Source organism: Arabidopsis thaliana, chromosome 3 (assembly GCF_000001735.4).
Source record: "Arabidopsis thaliana chromosome 3, partial sequence".
NCBI lineage: Eukaryota > Viridiplantae > Streptophyta > Magnoliopsida > Brassicales > Brassicaceae > Arabidopsis > Arabidopsis thaliana.
Genome location: NC_003074.8, coordinates 5,872,963 through 5,888,175, shown reverse-complemented (window position 1 = coordinate 5,888,175; position 15,213 = coordinate 5,872,963). Strand labels below are relative to the sequence as shown.

General features: G+C 35.9%; 5 protein-coding genes across 8 annotated transcripts; 3 read left to right on the top strand and 2 right to left on the bottom strand.

Moving 5' to 3' along the window:
• The first annotated feature begins 1,157 nt into the window (after window positions 1-1,157).
• On the top strand, window positions 1,158-1,843 carry AT3G17227 (plant invertase/pectin methylesterase inhibitor superfamily protein). The gene has a single exon (NM_001338279.1). It carries the CDS (start codon window positions 1,232-1,234, stop codon window positions 1,793-1,795), a length of 564 nt encoding a protein of 187 aa, NP_001326658.1. The 5' UTR covers window positions 1,158-1,231; the 3' UTR covers window positions 1,796-1,843.
• Window positions 1,844-3,035: 1,192 nt separating this feature from the next.
• Window positions 3,036-3,883, top strand: AT3G17225 (Plant invertase/pectin methylesterase inhibitor superfamily protein). The gene has a single exon (NM_148729.2). It carries the CDS (start codon window positions 3,245-3,247, stop codon window positions 3,800-3,802), a length of 558 nt encoding a protein of 185 aa, NP_683571.1. The 5' UTR covers window positions 3,036-3,244; the 3' UTR covers window positions 3,803-3,883.
• A 101-nt stretch (window positions 3,884-3,984) lies between these two features.
• Window positions 3,985-4,848, top strand: PMEI2 (pectin methylesterase inhibitor 2; the record flags this gene model as incomplete). The annotated part of the gene is made up of 1 exon (NM_112599.2): window positions 3,985-4,848. Exon 1 carries the CDS (start codon window positions 4,327-4,329, stop codon window positions 4,846-4,848), a length of 522 nt encoding a protein of 173 aa, NP_188348.1. The 5' UTR covers window positions 3,985-4,326.
• Window positions 4,849-4,975: 127 nt separating this feature from the next.
• HS1 (heat stable protein 1) lies at window positions 4,976-6,257 on the bottom strand. 2 transcript variants are annotated; one of them, NM_001338278.1, is made up of 3 exons: window positions 6,211-6,257; window positions 5,719-6,099; window positions 4,976-5,469 (listed from the first exon to the last, which is right to left on the bottom strand). In NM_001338278.1, the coding sequence occupies exons 2-3, from the start codon at window positions 5,856-5,858 to the stop codon at window positions 5,280-5,282; spliced, it is 330 nt and encodes a 109-aa protein (NP_001319574.1). In that variant the 5' UTR covers window positions 5,859-6,099; window positions 6,211-6,257; the 3' UTR covers window positions 4,976-5,279. The 2 variants fall into 2 exon arrangements, with proteins under 2 accessions (NP_001319574.1, NP_566569.1); NM_112598.4 differs by lacking the exon at window positions 6,211-6,257 and having other exon boundaries at window positions 5,719-6,111.
• A 263-nt stretch (window positions 6,258-6,520) lies between these two features.
• UPL6 (ubiquitin protein ligase 6) lies at window positions 6,521-15,125 on the bottom strand. Of its 3 annotated transcripts, NM_001202986.1 has the most exons (27): window positions 14,490-14,923; window positions 13,921-14,018; window positions 13,695-13,822; window positions 13,201-13,312; window positions 12,866-13,046; window positions 12,601-12,783; window positions 12,236-12,418; window positions 11,592-11,673; window positions 11,335-11,447; window positions 10,895-11,190; window positions 10,658-10,754; window positions 10,294-10,434; window positions 10,082-10,165; window positions 9,864-9,950; window positions 9,538-9,678; window positions 9,277-9,402; window positions 9,060-9,158; window positions 8,701-8,768; window positions 8,528-8,594; window positions 8,136-8,306; window positions 7,957-8,046; window positions 7,782-7,862; window positions 7,600-7,673; window positions 7,422-7,493; window positions 7,240-7,329; window positions 6,807-7,110; window positions 6,521-6,577 (listed from the first exon to the last, which is right to left on the bottom strand). In NM_001202986.1, the coding sequence occupies exons 1-26, from the start codon at window positions 14,646-14,648 to the stop codon at window positions 7,044-7,046; spliced, it is 3,090 nt and encodes a 1,029-aa protein (NP_001189915.1). In that variant the 5' UTR covers window positions 14,649-14,923; the 3' UTR covers window positions 6,521-6,577; window positions 6,807-7,043. The 3 variants fall into 3 exon arrangements, with proteins under 3 accessions (NP_001189915.1, NP_188346.2, NP_001118648.1); NM_112597.4 differs by lacking the exon at window positions 6,521-6,577 and having other exon boundaries at window positions 6,604-7,110; window positions 14,490-15,125; NM_001125176.1 differs by lacking the exon at window positions 6,521-6,577 and having other exon boundaries at window positions 6,651-7,110; window positions 11,335-11,405; window positions 14,490-14,882.
• Between the last annotated feature and the right edge of the window lie 88 nt (window positions 15,126-15,213).

The window sequence follows — 15,213 nt, the reverse complement described above, 5'->3', positions numbered from 1 at the left end:
TTCAATACCAATATTTTCATGTTTGATAAATATCATTCTCCAAACATTCACATAATGTTATAGAAAATATTGTTTTTGTTTAACATATAAATCAATTGATAATAGTTGAATATAACATGTATCTCTATCTTACAAAAGAAAATTAAGAAAAACGGATCAAAATCGTGAAAAAATTAACGGGTGGCGGGCTAGGATTTTGAAGAGGTCGATTTTTGAAGGAAGAATAAGATTAATTTTGTCATTTTTCCTTCATTGGAAAAAATAACTAACGGGGTTCGAACCTTCAAAGCCATACCTCCAACTCTCACCACTAGACTACAGTAATATTAGAATTAGTATTACGCAATTGCAATTTAATTACATTAGCTAACTAAACTATATAAACATTTATTATCTATACAATGTTATCCCATTTTTAAAAAGATTACATACATATTTTGACTAAATATAAGTATACAAAACTACAATACACATTATTACATAATATCAGTATGTATTTTTGCTATCGTCCATACGATTTAAAATTATATACTTCCTAAATCGAAATCATAATTTTCTCTTTTAAAACATGTCAAAAATATATTGCATTGCGGTAGTTTCAAAATACGTTATATTATCATTTATACAAACACATGTACAAATACACATCACATATAGAAAATAAACTTTTTCCACACTGAACAGAGGAACTGATCCTGGTTATGCTTCTCATAAAAGGTTACAAAAACGATAGTTGAATAGTACGATAAAAAAAAATACTCAAAGGAAGATACGAAACATAGTTCGGAATCCGAACACTCATCCATAGAATTCTTATGCTTAGATATGGGAATTTTGTATGATATGATTACATTAATAACTCAAGATTTTGAAATCTTTTCAAATAAAAATTTTCTGAAAGTGTAAGATTTTATTTTATTAAAAACGGCAATGATTAATAATTCAAATATTTTTTTCTTAACTTGTTCAATGGAATAATAAAGGTGGAATTATATCGAATTAAAGAATAAATCCATAGAAGGTGATTAATTAGCCCCATCAATTGTTCGTTCCCATAATAACTTGAGTCAACAACAATTGACTAAGAAAACAAATTTGGGTAACATTTCATTAATAACCCCAAGCTAGAGCTTGACTTTTGTCATCCAAAAACTATGTATATTAGTACTATGCAATAAGAACCTCACATGCTCAAAGTACACGCATAAATATACTTCTGCAGCCAAAAACAATGGCTTATCCTTGCGTCAAAAGAAACGTATCTTCACTTCTTCCTCTTCTCGTTCTTCTATCAATCACTCCTTTTTCATCATCTTTGTCTCCGAGTGACAAAGTCACAAACGAAACACTTAACCAACTCTGCTCAAAACCAAACATTTACAACCACTTCTGCATCGCTTGGCTAACCTCTGATCCTACAACATTCACCCTCGACCTACAAGGTCTTCTCGATTCGGTTTTTCAAAAGACGCAATTGTTGGGCTATAAGAGCCTAGCGGCGATGAAAGGCTCAGTGAATACCACGACTGATCCGGCGCTCAAGATCCCATTTGAGACTTGCGTGACGGATTATGAAGTAGCCATTAAAGCGATCGAGGAAGCTCAAGGGTTTGTGACATCTAAGGCGTACGACTTAGCATCTCTGGGGGCAGCTAAAGCCTTCATTAGTATATCAGTGTGTGAAACTCAGTTTGAAGGACGGGATAATGTGCCAGTTTATGTAACGAAACTCAATATGTTTTTTAAGAGAATGTGTAACATTGATAGGGTTTTCTCCGACGTTTTGAGAACTTGATTCTTTATATATCTTTTACCTGCAAGATGGCAGAAACTATTCAATGTCATTCACTCTGTTATATTAACTTAAAAACAAATAAATGAATAAATCCTAGTCAATTATTGTGTCTTTTGGTTTTGGGTCATGTTTTAGATAATAGTTTCACATATGAAACTGAAGTTGTTTATTTTACTCATATAGCATATTAGCATTAGCATCGCAGGTATTTATTGGAAGTCTAGAGCGGACCAACTACCGAGTGGAGAGAGTCGCAAAGAAGTAAGAAATCAAGAAAATATGATAAATGAAATTATTCCCTTGTAAAAGAAAAGCGTTGTTGAATACTGAACTTGTTTGAAGAAGAAGAATATCTTAGATTTCTAACTAGCACCCTAAATATGTTTGTTCTCACATTAATTTGAATAAAAATTGACTAAAATGTAAACAAATTTGGGTCACATTTCATAAACCAAGCTTGCCAAAGAGGAGTTACTCTTTTCGCTTTGGTCTCCCTCCATTTTTGTATATTTGATTTGATATTTAAAGTTTTTTGCATATTGATTAGAAAATTATTTAATTTTTGTTTATTTATAAACTAAAACATTATTTATCATCTACCTAAACACAATTCAACCAATAGTAAAACAATCTGCATTATAAAAATATTCAAAACCAAGAAAATTTTTTACTTTTTGCATTGAAAGTGGAAAACATCATCTATTTTAAAAGAATTTTTCGTCTAAAACATCAAATAGATAAAAATGGAGGGGTATATTAAATGTCATTAACTCTCATGTACTAGTAACTTAAAACCAATAAATGAATAAACCAAATTCGATATGATTTTTTCACTCTGTATGATTGATTGTAGCCCTAATTGATTGTGTTCAGTTTGCTTCAAATTTTTGGGAATGATTCGTTTCCTTTAAATATGTACTATGTTTGTCATAAAAAACTTACGAAAACGATAGTTGAATAGTACGTACGACAAACAATACTCAAAAGAAGATATAAAACACTGTTTGGAATGCGGACACTCATCCATAGAATTCCTATGTTTAGATTTGGGAGTTTTGTTTTGCACAAAAAATAAAAAGAAAGTTTTGGGAGTTTTGTATGATATAATATATATTTAATAACCCAAGATTTTGAAATCTTTTCAAAAACAAAACTCCTGAAAGTGTAAGATTTTCTTGTAACCCCAAGTCAAAAGTCAAAGATATTTTTCTTAACTTAATCAATCGAATAACAACGGTGGATTGCGAATTATATTGAACTAAAGAAGAAGGTGTTTAATTAGAGTCAACAATTGACTAAGAAAAACAAATTTGGGTAACATTTCATCAACAACACCAAGCTAAAACTTGACTTTTGTCGTCCAAAAACTATGTATATTAATATTAGTATGCAGTAAGAACCTCCCAGACTCTCAAGTATACGCATAATTATCTTTCCGCAGCCAAGACAATGGCTTATCCTTGCGTCAAAAGAAACGTATTTTCACTTCTTCCTCTACTCCTTCTTCTATCAATCACCCCTTTGTCTTCATCTTTGTCTCCGAGTGACAAAGTCACAAAAACCTTCTTATCCCGACTCTGCACAGAACCGCACATTGACACCAACTTCTGCATCACTTGGCTAATCTCTGATCCAACAACATATACCCTCGACCTACAAGGTCTTCTCGATTTAGTCTTCCAAAAGACGCAATTATTGGGCAATAAGAACCTAGCGGCGATGAAAGGCTCAGTGAATACCACGACTGATCCGACGCTCAAGATCCCATTTGAGACTTGCGTGAGAGATTATGAAGGAGCCATTAAAGCGATCGAGGAAGCTCAAGGGTTTGTGACCTCTAAGGCGTACCCGTTAGCATCTCAAGGGGCTGCTAAAGCCTTCATTAGTATATCAGTGTGTGAAGCTCAGTTTGCAGGAAATGTGCCGGCTTATGTAGCAAAACTCAATTTGTTTTTTAAGAGAATGTGTAATATTGATAGGGTTTTCTCCGACGTTTTGACTTCTTGATTCTTTATGTATCTTTCACCTGCAAGAAGGCAGAAACTACTAAATGTCATTCACGCTGATGTACTAGTAACTTAAAGACCAATAAATGAATATATTCATAGTCAAAATTACCGTGTCTTGCATCTCAGCTAAGACTTTAATCTCTCGTTACTTCTGGTGTATATTTATGACAATTATCTCCATAGAACCTCTTCCTACAGTAATCTTTCTTAGCACCAACAAATCATGAACACATATTAGTGAATGCATATCTACCTAAAGAAGAGAAGTCAGGAAAGTAAGTTAGACGAATACTAATCAGATAACTGTCTCTGCACTAATGCTAAGAATAGCAAAGTTTTCTCTCTCTCTTACATAAGGACTTGTGGTCTAACTAAGAATCAGAAAGAGTAACAACCCATTTCTATTATTAGTTCTAGTGGAAGCAATCAATCGCATGCATCTATAAATATGAATAGTCAGGCATAGTAAGGGAATAACTTAACCATCATCTACCAACGAACATAAGAAAGAAAGAAGCAAAGATGGCAGCATACCTGACGAACAGAGTTTTAATGTCTTCTCTGATGTTTTTTGTAATGACTGGTTCTTTGAACGCACAAGTGGCAGACATAAAAGCGATATGTGGAAAAGCGAAAAACCAATCCTTCTGTACGAGCTACATGAAATCCAACCCAAAGACCTCAGGTGCTGATCTTCAAACGCTTGCAAATATCACATTTGGTTCTGCACAAACAAGTGCATCAGAAGGTTTCAGGAAAATTCAATCTCTAGTCAAGACAGCAACCAACCCCACTATGAAGAAAGCATACACCTCATGTGTACAACATTATAAGAGTGCAATAAGCAGTCTCAATGATGCTAAGCAGAGCCTGGCGTCAGGCGATGGCAAAGGGTTGAACATTAAGGTTTCAGCAGCTATGGAAGGACCTTCAACATGTGAACAAGACATGGCGGATTTCAAAGTTGATCCTTCAGCTGTGAAGAACAGTGGTGATTTTCAGAATATTTGTGGCATTGTACTTGTCATCTCAAACATGATGTGAGAGTGGGATTGATTCAATCTCCCTTCATCATACTCATTAGACGATTACATTAAACAGTAATGCATAAATGTTACATATATAATCAAAGAACTTTTTTTCTCCAACCCACACATCAACAAGAACCTGGTTTCTTTTCAACTTGTTATTCCATATAACTCAACTCTATTGATAAAAGAAACTAAGAGACAACAACTAGTAATAGACTTATAACAAAGAGGAGTCTGAAATCAAACACTCTTAATAAACTCATGATCTTTTTACAGATCAAGTATAATACAACAGAAGGAAACAAACAAACAAACAAAAAAGAGAGAAATTCACAGAGAAACATGAGAACAATGCAGGAAAACTCAAAAGGAATATACTTTATTCAACATACAAGATGCATACCCGAGAAAAAGATCAATGATGAAAATGCTGCTACAAGATAATTAGAGAGAGACAGAGGTAGGCTTGTAGTCAATAACCAAAACTTTATCCAAGCTGCCAAGGAAGATGGTGGCGAATTCAACGTGAGCAGGATGAGCAATGTACTCTGCAACAGCTTCTTTACTCTCAAATGTGGATTCAAAGATGTGTGTGTAACCTTGATGCAGATTCTCAATGCTCACATCTTTTCCCCTAAAATTATACAGATCCAATAATTCAATAAGACAAGAGCAGATTCGTCGATTTAGTTGATTTAACTTTTCAAAAGATCATCAATGGAGATGGATTCTCTCTGAGGGAAATTAGATCAACACTAGGAAGGTCATGAATTTCCCCAAATTGCTTAGTTTTACATAATCATATTGAGTTGATGGAAGTGTTTTTCGGATCTCGAGCATATGTCTAACACTAGGAAGCAATTCAGAATCCAAATTTACTAACCAGTGGAAAGCTTTCATAGGTTCGATGAGATTGACGAGATTGGCGTAACCTTTGATGAGCTCTTCGATTTTCTCAGGACTAACCCCATCTTTGAAACTAGCAAGCAATACGTGCTTCACAGGTCCCTTTGCTTCCTCCATTTTTGATCCTTATCCCCTGCGAATGCAAATCTCCACTATTCCACTTATCAGCTCTCTAAAGTCTTAACTAAAAATGGACGGTCGAGATCTTTGATTAAAAGAGCGGATTTGCGACGTGCAAATACGATCGTCGGATTATTGTTTTCGTTCCAAAAAATTAAATAAAACGTCCTCAGATATAAACATTACCAGATGCTCCTGGTATACTCTGTATTGAATCTTCTTCTTTTTTTTTTCTTTTCTGTGCAAATTGAATTGAAGCTTTTTTAATTTATAAAGTGTTTGTAACAATTATGTTTACTTGATTAATCATGATAAGTGCGACAAAAAATGTATATAGAGATATTCTTACCACGGTGATAATAGAGTTGGACTGTCCAGCCGCACTTAACGCCGTTTTGCAGCCGTCCAAATAGCCTTTCTATAGAAATTGGTTAACACAAATCCATGAGATTGTTAGTGCATTTGAATCTTGTACATTCCGTCATATTGCCACAAACGCAAATCTGATCGCGCGTTCCATTTCTTGGGAGTGTGATTCAAGACAGAAGGTTTCAGTCTAAGTTTTACTTAGCACTTGGAGAGCCTTCATGACTTCACAATCAAGTGTCTAAGGAAAGTAAAGTTTAAATTTCATTTTGTATTTCTCGTTATTTTTCTGTCATTTTGTTTCTGTTTTAATAATTATCATATGACAAAAAAAAAAAAAAAAGGATATTCTTACCACTAAGTCACTAAAATGCATCTTTTTATAGAAGATATATGGTATGATGCAAATAAGTATCAAAATAATCATCTATGTTCTGTGTAACATGCATTAATTAAGCAAAATAATTTACAGCATTTAAGTTCCTCTTGAGACCAGTCTTATTTACCATTTCTTTTATTGAATTTTTAACCCAAGACTAACTCTCAGGAGCTTCCAAATAAAGACTTCCCTGTAATCACTTTTTTTTTTTTGTCACACTTTTTGAAAGCGAATACCCGAGAGCTGCAAATGAAACCCATTAGTCAAGTAATCTCTACTACATGTTCTCCTTCTAGATCCGTCTCTTAGATGCTTAGAGCCAACAAGCCTGCCTCAGTCTACAGGTTACCCGGTTTATACCATAACGAGGAATGCTAGAAAAAAGGGTGTCAATTTGGGGCCATTGAAGTCTGTGTTTAAGGCAGGAAGCTATTCCATCAGCTCAGATCAAAACCCGCTTCTGCGCTTATGGCGTACATCAATTTGGTCTCAAGTAGCTCTTTGCTGCATCATTAACAACAAGACATGCTTTATTTGCTTTTTCCAATTACAACACCAAGAGAAGCTATTTGGCAACAAAACAAGTCTCTTAGCTAAGCAAAACCAAAGAGTTTGTGTTATGAGAGGACAAACCTTTGATAGGGCGGAAGCTTAAGAAGATTCATACAAGTGGCTGATGTCGGTAGTCTATCAACTGATTCATTACTCGCACTACCGGCAGCCCTGATACACATTCCATCGAGGATGGATATTTTATGATTCTATTGTCCAGGGCCCATCAAAAGTCAAAACGATTGTGAGTCTGTGTATATTACCTCTGTATGCAGAATGCAGGTTCCAAGTATTTGAAACCCAGCAGTGGTCCTCGTGAGCAGCCTGTCACAAACCTGAAATTGAAAAATAGAGGTACCTCTTAGTTCCCTTAGAAAATTCATAGACTCCGGTAAATCATTGCGTACACAGACTGTAGTAGTAACTGCAAAGTTTGCTTACTTTAAGAACTTCTTCTGGTTTTCAGTTGAGAAGCTTTTCATAACTTCCCAGAACATATCGATCACATAATGTCCCTGTCAAGTGTCAACAACATAGCGATATAATCATATATAACAATACTCCAAAAGTGTCCCTACACTAATTCACAATGGCATTTCGGCTAACAGTGAAGAACCACTCACCGCGTGGTAGCCTCCAGCATAATTAGTGTTGTTTCGCAAGTCGTCTATATCCAAACTATCAACTGAACCAGATATGAGAACCTGCAACCAAAGCCCACAAAGGTAAAATTTCTCTCTTCATGCTCCTCGAGGGAACAACTAACAAAGCAAGTATAATTATACACTTAATTGGCACCTGAAGCTCATGTTCATTGAACATGTCGATCCATTCTTTCGGAATGAGTTGCTGAAACCCCCTCAAGAAATGAGAACTCTGCTGGCGTATCTGCAAATGAGATGATATCAATAGCTGTTGATTTACAGGGTGACCTCAGGTATGCCAAGATAAATGAGAGGTAAGTGGTTCCCCAGTACCTGAAAATTTAACCGATGATTGGAAACCAGATGAATGAAAGTTATAACATTCTCATTTGTAACTCGCATGTCTTGGCCCCCTGGAAGTAGCTCTTCCTCTGTCCTCTCTCCATATTCATTATTCAAAATAACAAAGTAAAGCTCCAAGTCTGAGATATCACCCTTATAACGCTGCAAATATCATAATGAATACATAAAAAGGTGTATAAAGCTAAGAAGCAAAAAAAAAAAAAAAAAAAAGAGCCAAAATTATCGTAGGTAGGTAAACAAACAAATTTCAGTTTCGAAACAAAAACAAACAAACAGATTTCAGCATTCTCGCACATCTATGCTAGCAACTATCTCCCCGTTCTACAAAGCAACAATTAAATAGAATGTTCAGCAAAACTCACCTTCAGAAATATAAGGTGCCTATACAACTCAGGATCCAGAGAAGGCAAATCGTTCAAATAGTTGTACCTAGCCAAAGAACAATAGAAGTTTCACAACATGTTCAAAAAGTCTATGCGGGCTTAAAAAACGAATGAAGTGACAGGAAATTGAGGTAGAAATTAAATTTACATACTTTTGTTTCAGTTTGCTGAGGAAAAACGTTGCAAATGGTATATCAACAAGAATCCCTTCAAACATAGCCTGCAACAAGATAACGGGAAAAAACAATTATGAGTCTTATATAACAGATGAAAAGCAACTTTAAATAACGACAAAAGGACAAATTCAATAATTTTTCTAGGAAAACATCAAGTTATACGCCTACTAATTCTATTTGCATGAAAAACATTGCGAGTAGTGTATTAAAAATCAAATGTGGCGTACACTGTAAGCATTATAGTTTGCTTTCTGTCCTATATATAAAAGTTTTCAGGAGTAAAAAATGGTAAATTATAAGAGTTCCGCATCAAGGCCACCAATCAAATACCATACTTTTGCGAGGAGACTGCCGAGAAAATGAAAGAACTGGAGATGCTGTTCATGTATCATTCCTGATCCAGGATTAGGATAAAGCATGTGATCAGCGGTCTCCTGAAAGAAAGCATGTACAATATTCAGAGAAAGATAGACGTACTAAATGCAAAGATGATGGAGTAAGGTAAATTATCAAATCCACAAAAACTTGGGTGAGCAAAACTAGACATATGACCTTAAACAACCCGTATTGCACATCAAAGGCTGCTCGGGTAATTTTCTCCATGAAGTCTTTGAAAATGCCACCACCATCAATACCAGCTTCCTCAACTCCGAGTTCATTCACAAATGTCACACGAATCTACAGCCAGTAGTTATTTGCATCACAAGCATCGCAAAAGATAAACAAATCAGAGAGACACAGGGACGAAATATGGATCTGTTTCAGTAGTGAGCCAAGCAATTGCTAGAAGACCAATATCGGGCAAGAACTTACCGAGCTCCGTAGATCATCCTCTGATAACGCACTCATTTGATTGTAAGCATCTTCCAAGATATGATCTCTTCGTATTCTGAACCGATTTCGAGCAAAAATTCCTTGCGATCCATGACTCTGCCTTGCCGTTGCTAATTGTGTCTACGAAAGATGACCAGCAAGTCAATACAACCACAACCAAGTTATCAGTAAACAAGTACATACAATCTTTTTCTCACATTTACCCAGATTACTTATGCAAGTCTATTTAATTAGCTCTTATAGGTTCCTCAAAACGTACAAATGATTATTATTCATCAGATATACATATCCCAATAGCCACTCACTGTGAATATTTTGACTCTGCTTGTAAACGGAATCAAGAACGGAGCTTGCATCAGTATGTAGTTGGCTCTCGTTCCTTCCATTATGGCCTGGATAAAGGAGAAAATATCAGCAATAATAGGGGACAATTAAGACCAAATTACTAAAAATGATAGATAAAGAAATTTTCATAATGTTGGCTCGTCACCAACATCAAACGAAATAGCAGTGTAGTAGTCACCTGAGAGATGAAATATTCATTGACTGAATCTGCTTGGAAGTCACTTGAGGAAGTGAATTGTTTCCGGTTGTTCCAATCTTGCAACTACAGAAGATTTCATCAGCAAAGAGAATAAAATGAACACTGAACAGTGATCTTTGCCAAGTTTTACTGACTGAAAGTCAATATAGCCATAATTGGTCAAGAAGTATTAACTTCTTTGCAGCATATACCTGTGAAAGTAACTCAGAGACTACAATCCCCATCCTGTTCTGAATCAGTTCAATAGGGTTCTTCTTCGAGAGGTCATTGGAGACAGATTTCCCAGTGTTAGGTTGCGTAAGTGGATTCACCCACAGTAACTGCCATAAAGCCTGGACAAGAAAGAGCGAAGATTCACCAAGAGTCAAACCAATGCAACAAAGCAACCATATGAAAACGCAAAGTCAATCTAGCTTATTATATGATTGTTACAATTTGCAATCTAAGGCTCAGCTAATCGCGCCATTGATATTTTATGTTGTCTTTAATCATAACACCTAAAACTCTTGACGTCAAAGTTACACACTGCAAAATGAGATCAATCAAAACACTAACCTGCTTAAGGATAATGATGAGCAACCTGATATCTTGTAGCGATAATGGCTTCTCTCTTTCATAAAACTCCTCATTGTCGACTATCATAAGCATATGCCTGATCATCAGCGACAATGTTAAACCAAGTATTAAACCCACCTCACAAGTCACAATACTAATTTACCTATAGTCATACGAGAGAGTGACTTTCAAGTAATACTACAAAAACCAATTGGCATTAAATCAAGCAAACCTTACTTATAAACAGGACAAAAAACAACCAGAGGTAACAGCCAACCGGGAGCATCCCCTGGAAGGTAAGCTAGGAGTTTAGGCATGGATGACCACTTCTGGTTCTCATGGCATCGTTTCATATAATTCCACAACACAGCTACAAGCTCTGTTCTATAAGCCAAAATTGTCATGATCCGCTCAAGAGGGAGAGTGTTGAATGCTGCATACAGAAAAGAACTGGCTGTGCCAATAGCTAATGCTTCTTTATCTTCGTCATATGACTGCATACCAAGCGAAACTTGACGGAACAAAACATTTGTCTGCAGGGATGAAACTAAGATTATTTAGATTAAAATTAAAGAATCACTTGATCCAGAGGAAGTATAGCACTTAGATTAAAAATAAAAAATTACAGAGGCATAGCACTTAATATACTTTCTATATGACAGAGAGTAGGTACATACTAACTGCAGAAGAAAGCGTGAGTCTATAGCATTGGTTATCTGCTGCTCCAGAGCCTTATTCAAGACTAATCCTGGTACATCGTCAATCAACATATCATCCTCATCAGAAGAGCCTGAATCAAGATAAAAGTGTATGTCTCTTTCAGCACAAGATCAAATTTATGAAGAAACTACTGCGAGCAGAATGGACAGGAAATCTTTAGGATGACAAAACAATGCCACAAGCGAATATAGTATAGCAAGAAAAAATGTCATACCTTGTCTACTTTCTCCTTCTGATGATTTCACAGGAGGAAGTGTCTCCAAAAAGAAAGTTGCAACTAATGCAATGTCAATTGCCTGGTCAAAATAAATAAATAAAAACAAAGCAGCATTAGAATCAAACAGAACTGGGAGCACAATGTTTTTAAAAAATATTTATATTTGTAACGTTTTTAAACATTATCCAAATGAATGATTTTTGCAGAAAGGCAAAGACTCAACATCCCCTAAAATGTGGAAAATACAAAAGCAGAAACTTGTGGATCTTCAGCAATAAAGGAAGAAAACACTTCCAATCATAAAGCGATTGTATAGCAGCAAAGGTAAAATAGATCAATTCTGTCAGTAACACTACTCCACAAGTTAATATATATCTATATATATATATATATGGCACTATCACCTGTAGCCAAACACTAAACTCATATTAAATATAGAAGATAATGCTCAATATATGACATAAGCTGTTGACTATTGAGCACAAGGTACCTATTCACAAATCTACTATACATGAACACCGCAAAGTGAAATTCACTGTCGAGAAAAGGAAAAAATTAAGTAAACATGCACTAAGATACCAACCACAGTAGCTAACACAAACACACCCAAATACAATAAATCGACTACATAAGGAACCTACCATGTCCAATGAACATTCAGGCTGTGACAACACCACGTTTGCAGTGTCCAACGTGTTACCAAGTAGGCAAGCATAACCAGGGAATTCTGGGCTTGTTTCCATTGGGAGAACACAGGTATCCTTTTGAATACAGGAAGCCATCTGGTGAATGTAGTGTTGACTTAGACTCGGGTTGGCAAATACCTGGACAATGAAACTATGAGTTTACCAAAGTTTAAATAGATGCTCACAGTTGAGATAATATTTAGCTCAGGGTCAAACACAAAATTGTAAGAAACCAAAAGCTATCATTTAGCCTCAACGATTTTACATATATTTTGATTAGCGTATATCCGTAACTAAAAAATATGAGTTCAGGAACCAACCACTTTCAAGTTTGGGAAGAGCTTCCATATCAAAGGTATTGTAAGAATCATAGATGAGAAACTCCAACGTGGATCAACAACAGTGCAGCAACATGGCTCACGGCCAATATGTGGTACTATCAGTATCAATACTCTTTCTAGTGAAAGGATGTTGCCGGTCATAGTCTTACCTCTTGGGCTTTCCTGCAACAAACCACAATTGCTTCAAAAGTTTAGATTGCCAACTAGGTGGTGGGGCATAATCATGGGGAACTGCTGAAAATACCTTAGCCGTAGTGACCATTTCTCGGACCAGTTTGAATACTTTTCTTTTTTGTAGATAACTAACTATTTTGCAGACCCAAGGCAGCTTAGGATCTAGCAACAACGAAACTGCCTCCATCAAGATAGCTGTTGAAATGCTAGCTTCTTCAGGAGTAACTAAGAGCTGATCCCTTAAACGGTTCCTGATGATTCAAATCAGAAAGAGGCAAAACTGAATATTTTAATAACAGAACTGAAAAAGCCAAGATAGCAATAGTTGGTCACATTTTGAAAGAAGAAGGGCTATTGCTTGGATATGCTCTACAAAATGAGAGATGACAAAAATATATATATTACCTATTCTGGTGTATCGCCTCGATACAGGTAAATGCAAGTTTCTTTACTCTAAAATCCACCAAATTATGCTCAGAAGAATAGTCCAAGCCAGAAAAAAGGCTGACAATGTCACCTGTCATATGATGAGAACTGTAATACATCAGTAAGCAAGATCCCAGTCATCTTCGAAAAGAAACTAGAGAAAAAATTGTCTGTGAAGCAAAAATAATATTAAGGCAGTCTATATGTGTGAGGATGTAAACAGCAAACAGGAGACTTTAATTTGTGGTGCAAGGGATATGACTCACACAATGTTTTAAGTTTGTTGCTCGTAAGATAAACATAATAAATAAGAGTATGAACGCCATAAAAAGACTGATTAAGCAAAATGAAGACTTGGAACATGCTTCCCCTTACATAAGAGTTACCAAGAAAGGAAAAGCACGTTGATCAAACCCATGAATGAATTGAACAAAAGTGTCAACAAAAGAAGCAGGCATAGATATTGGAAATACCACTGCTGTCAACGAAACTCTGCAGTAGACGACAAGTCTCCACAAGTATCACAAAATCTCCCGAGTTTTGTGCCTTGAAAAAAAACAGAAACTGCCGGAGGAAACTTGAACCTGGCTCAAAGCAATGTCTGGATGTAGGCAAAAAAATATACAACTAATTAACCATAGAACCATTTAAAGACCAAAAAAAAACTATAGCAAACATAATAGACCAAAGAAAAAGTACCTATCAACATTCTGGCAATTATTCCCATAGGTTTCACAGAAATCATGCCGCACCTTCGAGCGCTCAATGGCCATTGATCTTCGACCTCTAAAGAATTTCTGTAGCCAAAAACTAGTCAGCACCATGCCCATCAGGAGCATAAATGATTGAAAAACTTTTTCCCTTTACCCACAACAAATGCACTTGTCCACATAATAGAAGAAAAAAAGAAACACTTTGAAGTGTTGCATTTGCAGCTCAAGCTCACATTTTGTAATCGCAATAGTTCAATCTTAAAAACTACTACTCAAAACAAAAATCCACAAGACCTGTACCGCAGGACACCGTAACAGGATAAATTTGTTCCAGAGGCTAAATCTAACGAGGACAATGGAGATTTAGAATAACATCTACAAAGGAAAATGTCGGTTCAATTTCCAACTAAACCTCAAAACTATAAAAAGTAAACATTATTTAGCTCAAAAGTTCTACATATCTTGCAAAATGACTCACTGTGTTCGTTCTACATTGCTCAGAAAACACAAATAAAATCCCAGAGTCCCAAAAGAAAAGGCTTTTCAATCGCAAACCTGAATTTTGAGAGCAGCAGAGTTCTGCTGCTTCTGTAGTAACCGACGATTACGCTCCATTCTAGTCTGCTCGAGAAGCTTCCGAGCATCTCTCTCCTTGGTGCTCCGGCCACCTAAATCAACTCGCTTCCGAGTCGAAGGATCGCCGGAGAAAAACATGTTCTTGAGCTAAAACTAGAATACCAATACACGATTCACTCCCCGAAAACCTAAGATTACTGTATTATTAGAGCCAAAAGGAGCTAGGGATGTGATCGGCGTATGCCCTAGAACTGGAGATAACAGAGCAAGGAGATAGATTCTTTCAAAGGTGAAAAATGATAACGAATTTGGATGATATGTGTGCAAAGGGGCAAAAACAAAATCAAACAGAAGCAAAAATTTCTGAGGAGCAAGGCAAGGCAAGGAACCAAAGCAATTAAGAAAGATAGTTTTCGGAAGCCGACTCTCAACAACGAAGACGGAAACTTCGTGAGTGGTGAATTCAATACGACGTCGTTTTCGAGTCTTTTTGAGGAAGACGAATAATTGGGTCGTCTCGTGTTACACGGGAAAAAAATTGTGTCTATTGGTTGGTTGGTTGATTTTATTTTTTGTAACATCACTGGTGTTATGGTTTCTCATCTTTATGGTGATTTTCAATATCATGTACGAATTGTTTAATTCGAGTTGTATAATAGACACCAAAATAATAGAATTGAATTGCAAATTTCCCATACAAAAT

Coding starts and splice junctions, on each gene's coding strand:
- AT3G17227 (NM_001338279.1), top strand. CDS start 1,232: ATGGCTTATCCTTGCGTCAAAAGAAACGTATCTTCACTTCTTCCTCTT.
- AT3G17225 (NM_148729.2), top strand. CDS start 3,245: ATGGCTTATCCTTGCGTCAAAAGAAACGTATTTTCACTTCTTCCTCTA.
- HS1 (NM_001338278.1), bottom strand. CDS start 5,858: ATGGAGGAAGCAAAGGGACCTGTGAAGCACGTATTGCTTGCTAGTTTC. Junction 5,470..5,718: donor CCTATGAAAGCTTTCCACTG/GTTAGTAAATTT, acceptor GTATAATTTTAG/GGGAAAAGATGTGAGCATTG.
- UPL6 (NM_112597.4), bottom strand. CDS start 14,648: ATGTTTTTCTCCGGCGATCCTTCGACTCGGAAGCGAGTTGATTTAGGT. Junction 8,595..8,700: donor CTCAGCAAACTGAAACAAAA/GTATGTAAATTT, acceptor TTCTTTGGCTAG/GTACAACTATTTGAACGATT. Junction 7,674..7,781: donor ATGCTGGAGGCTACCACGCG/GTGAGTGGTTCT, acceptor GACACTTGACAG/GGACATTATGTGATCGATAT.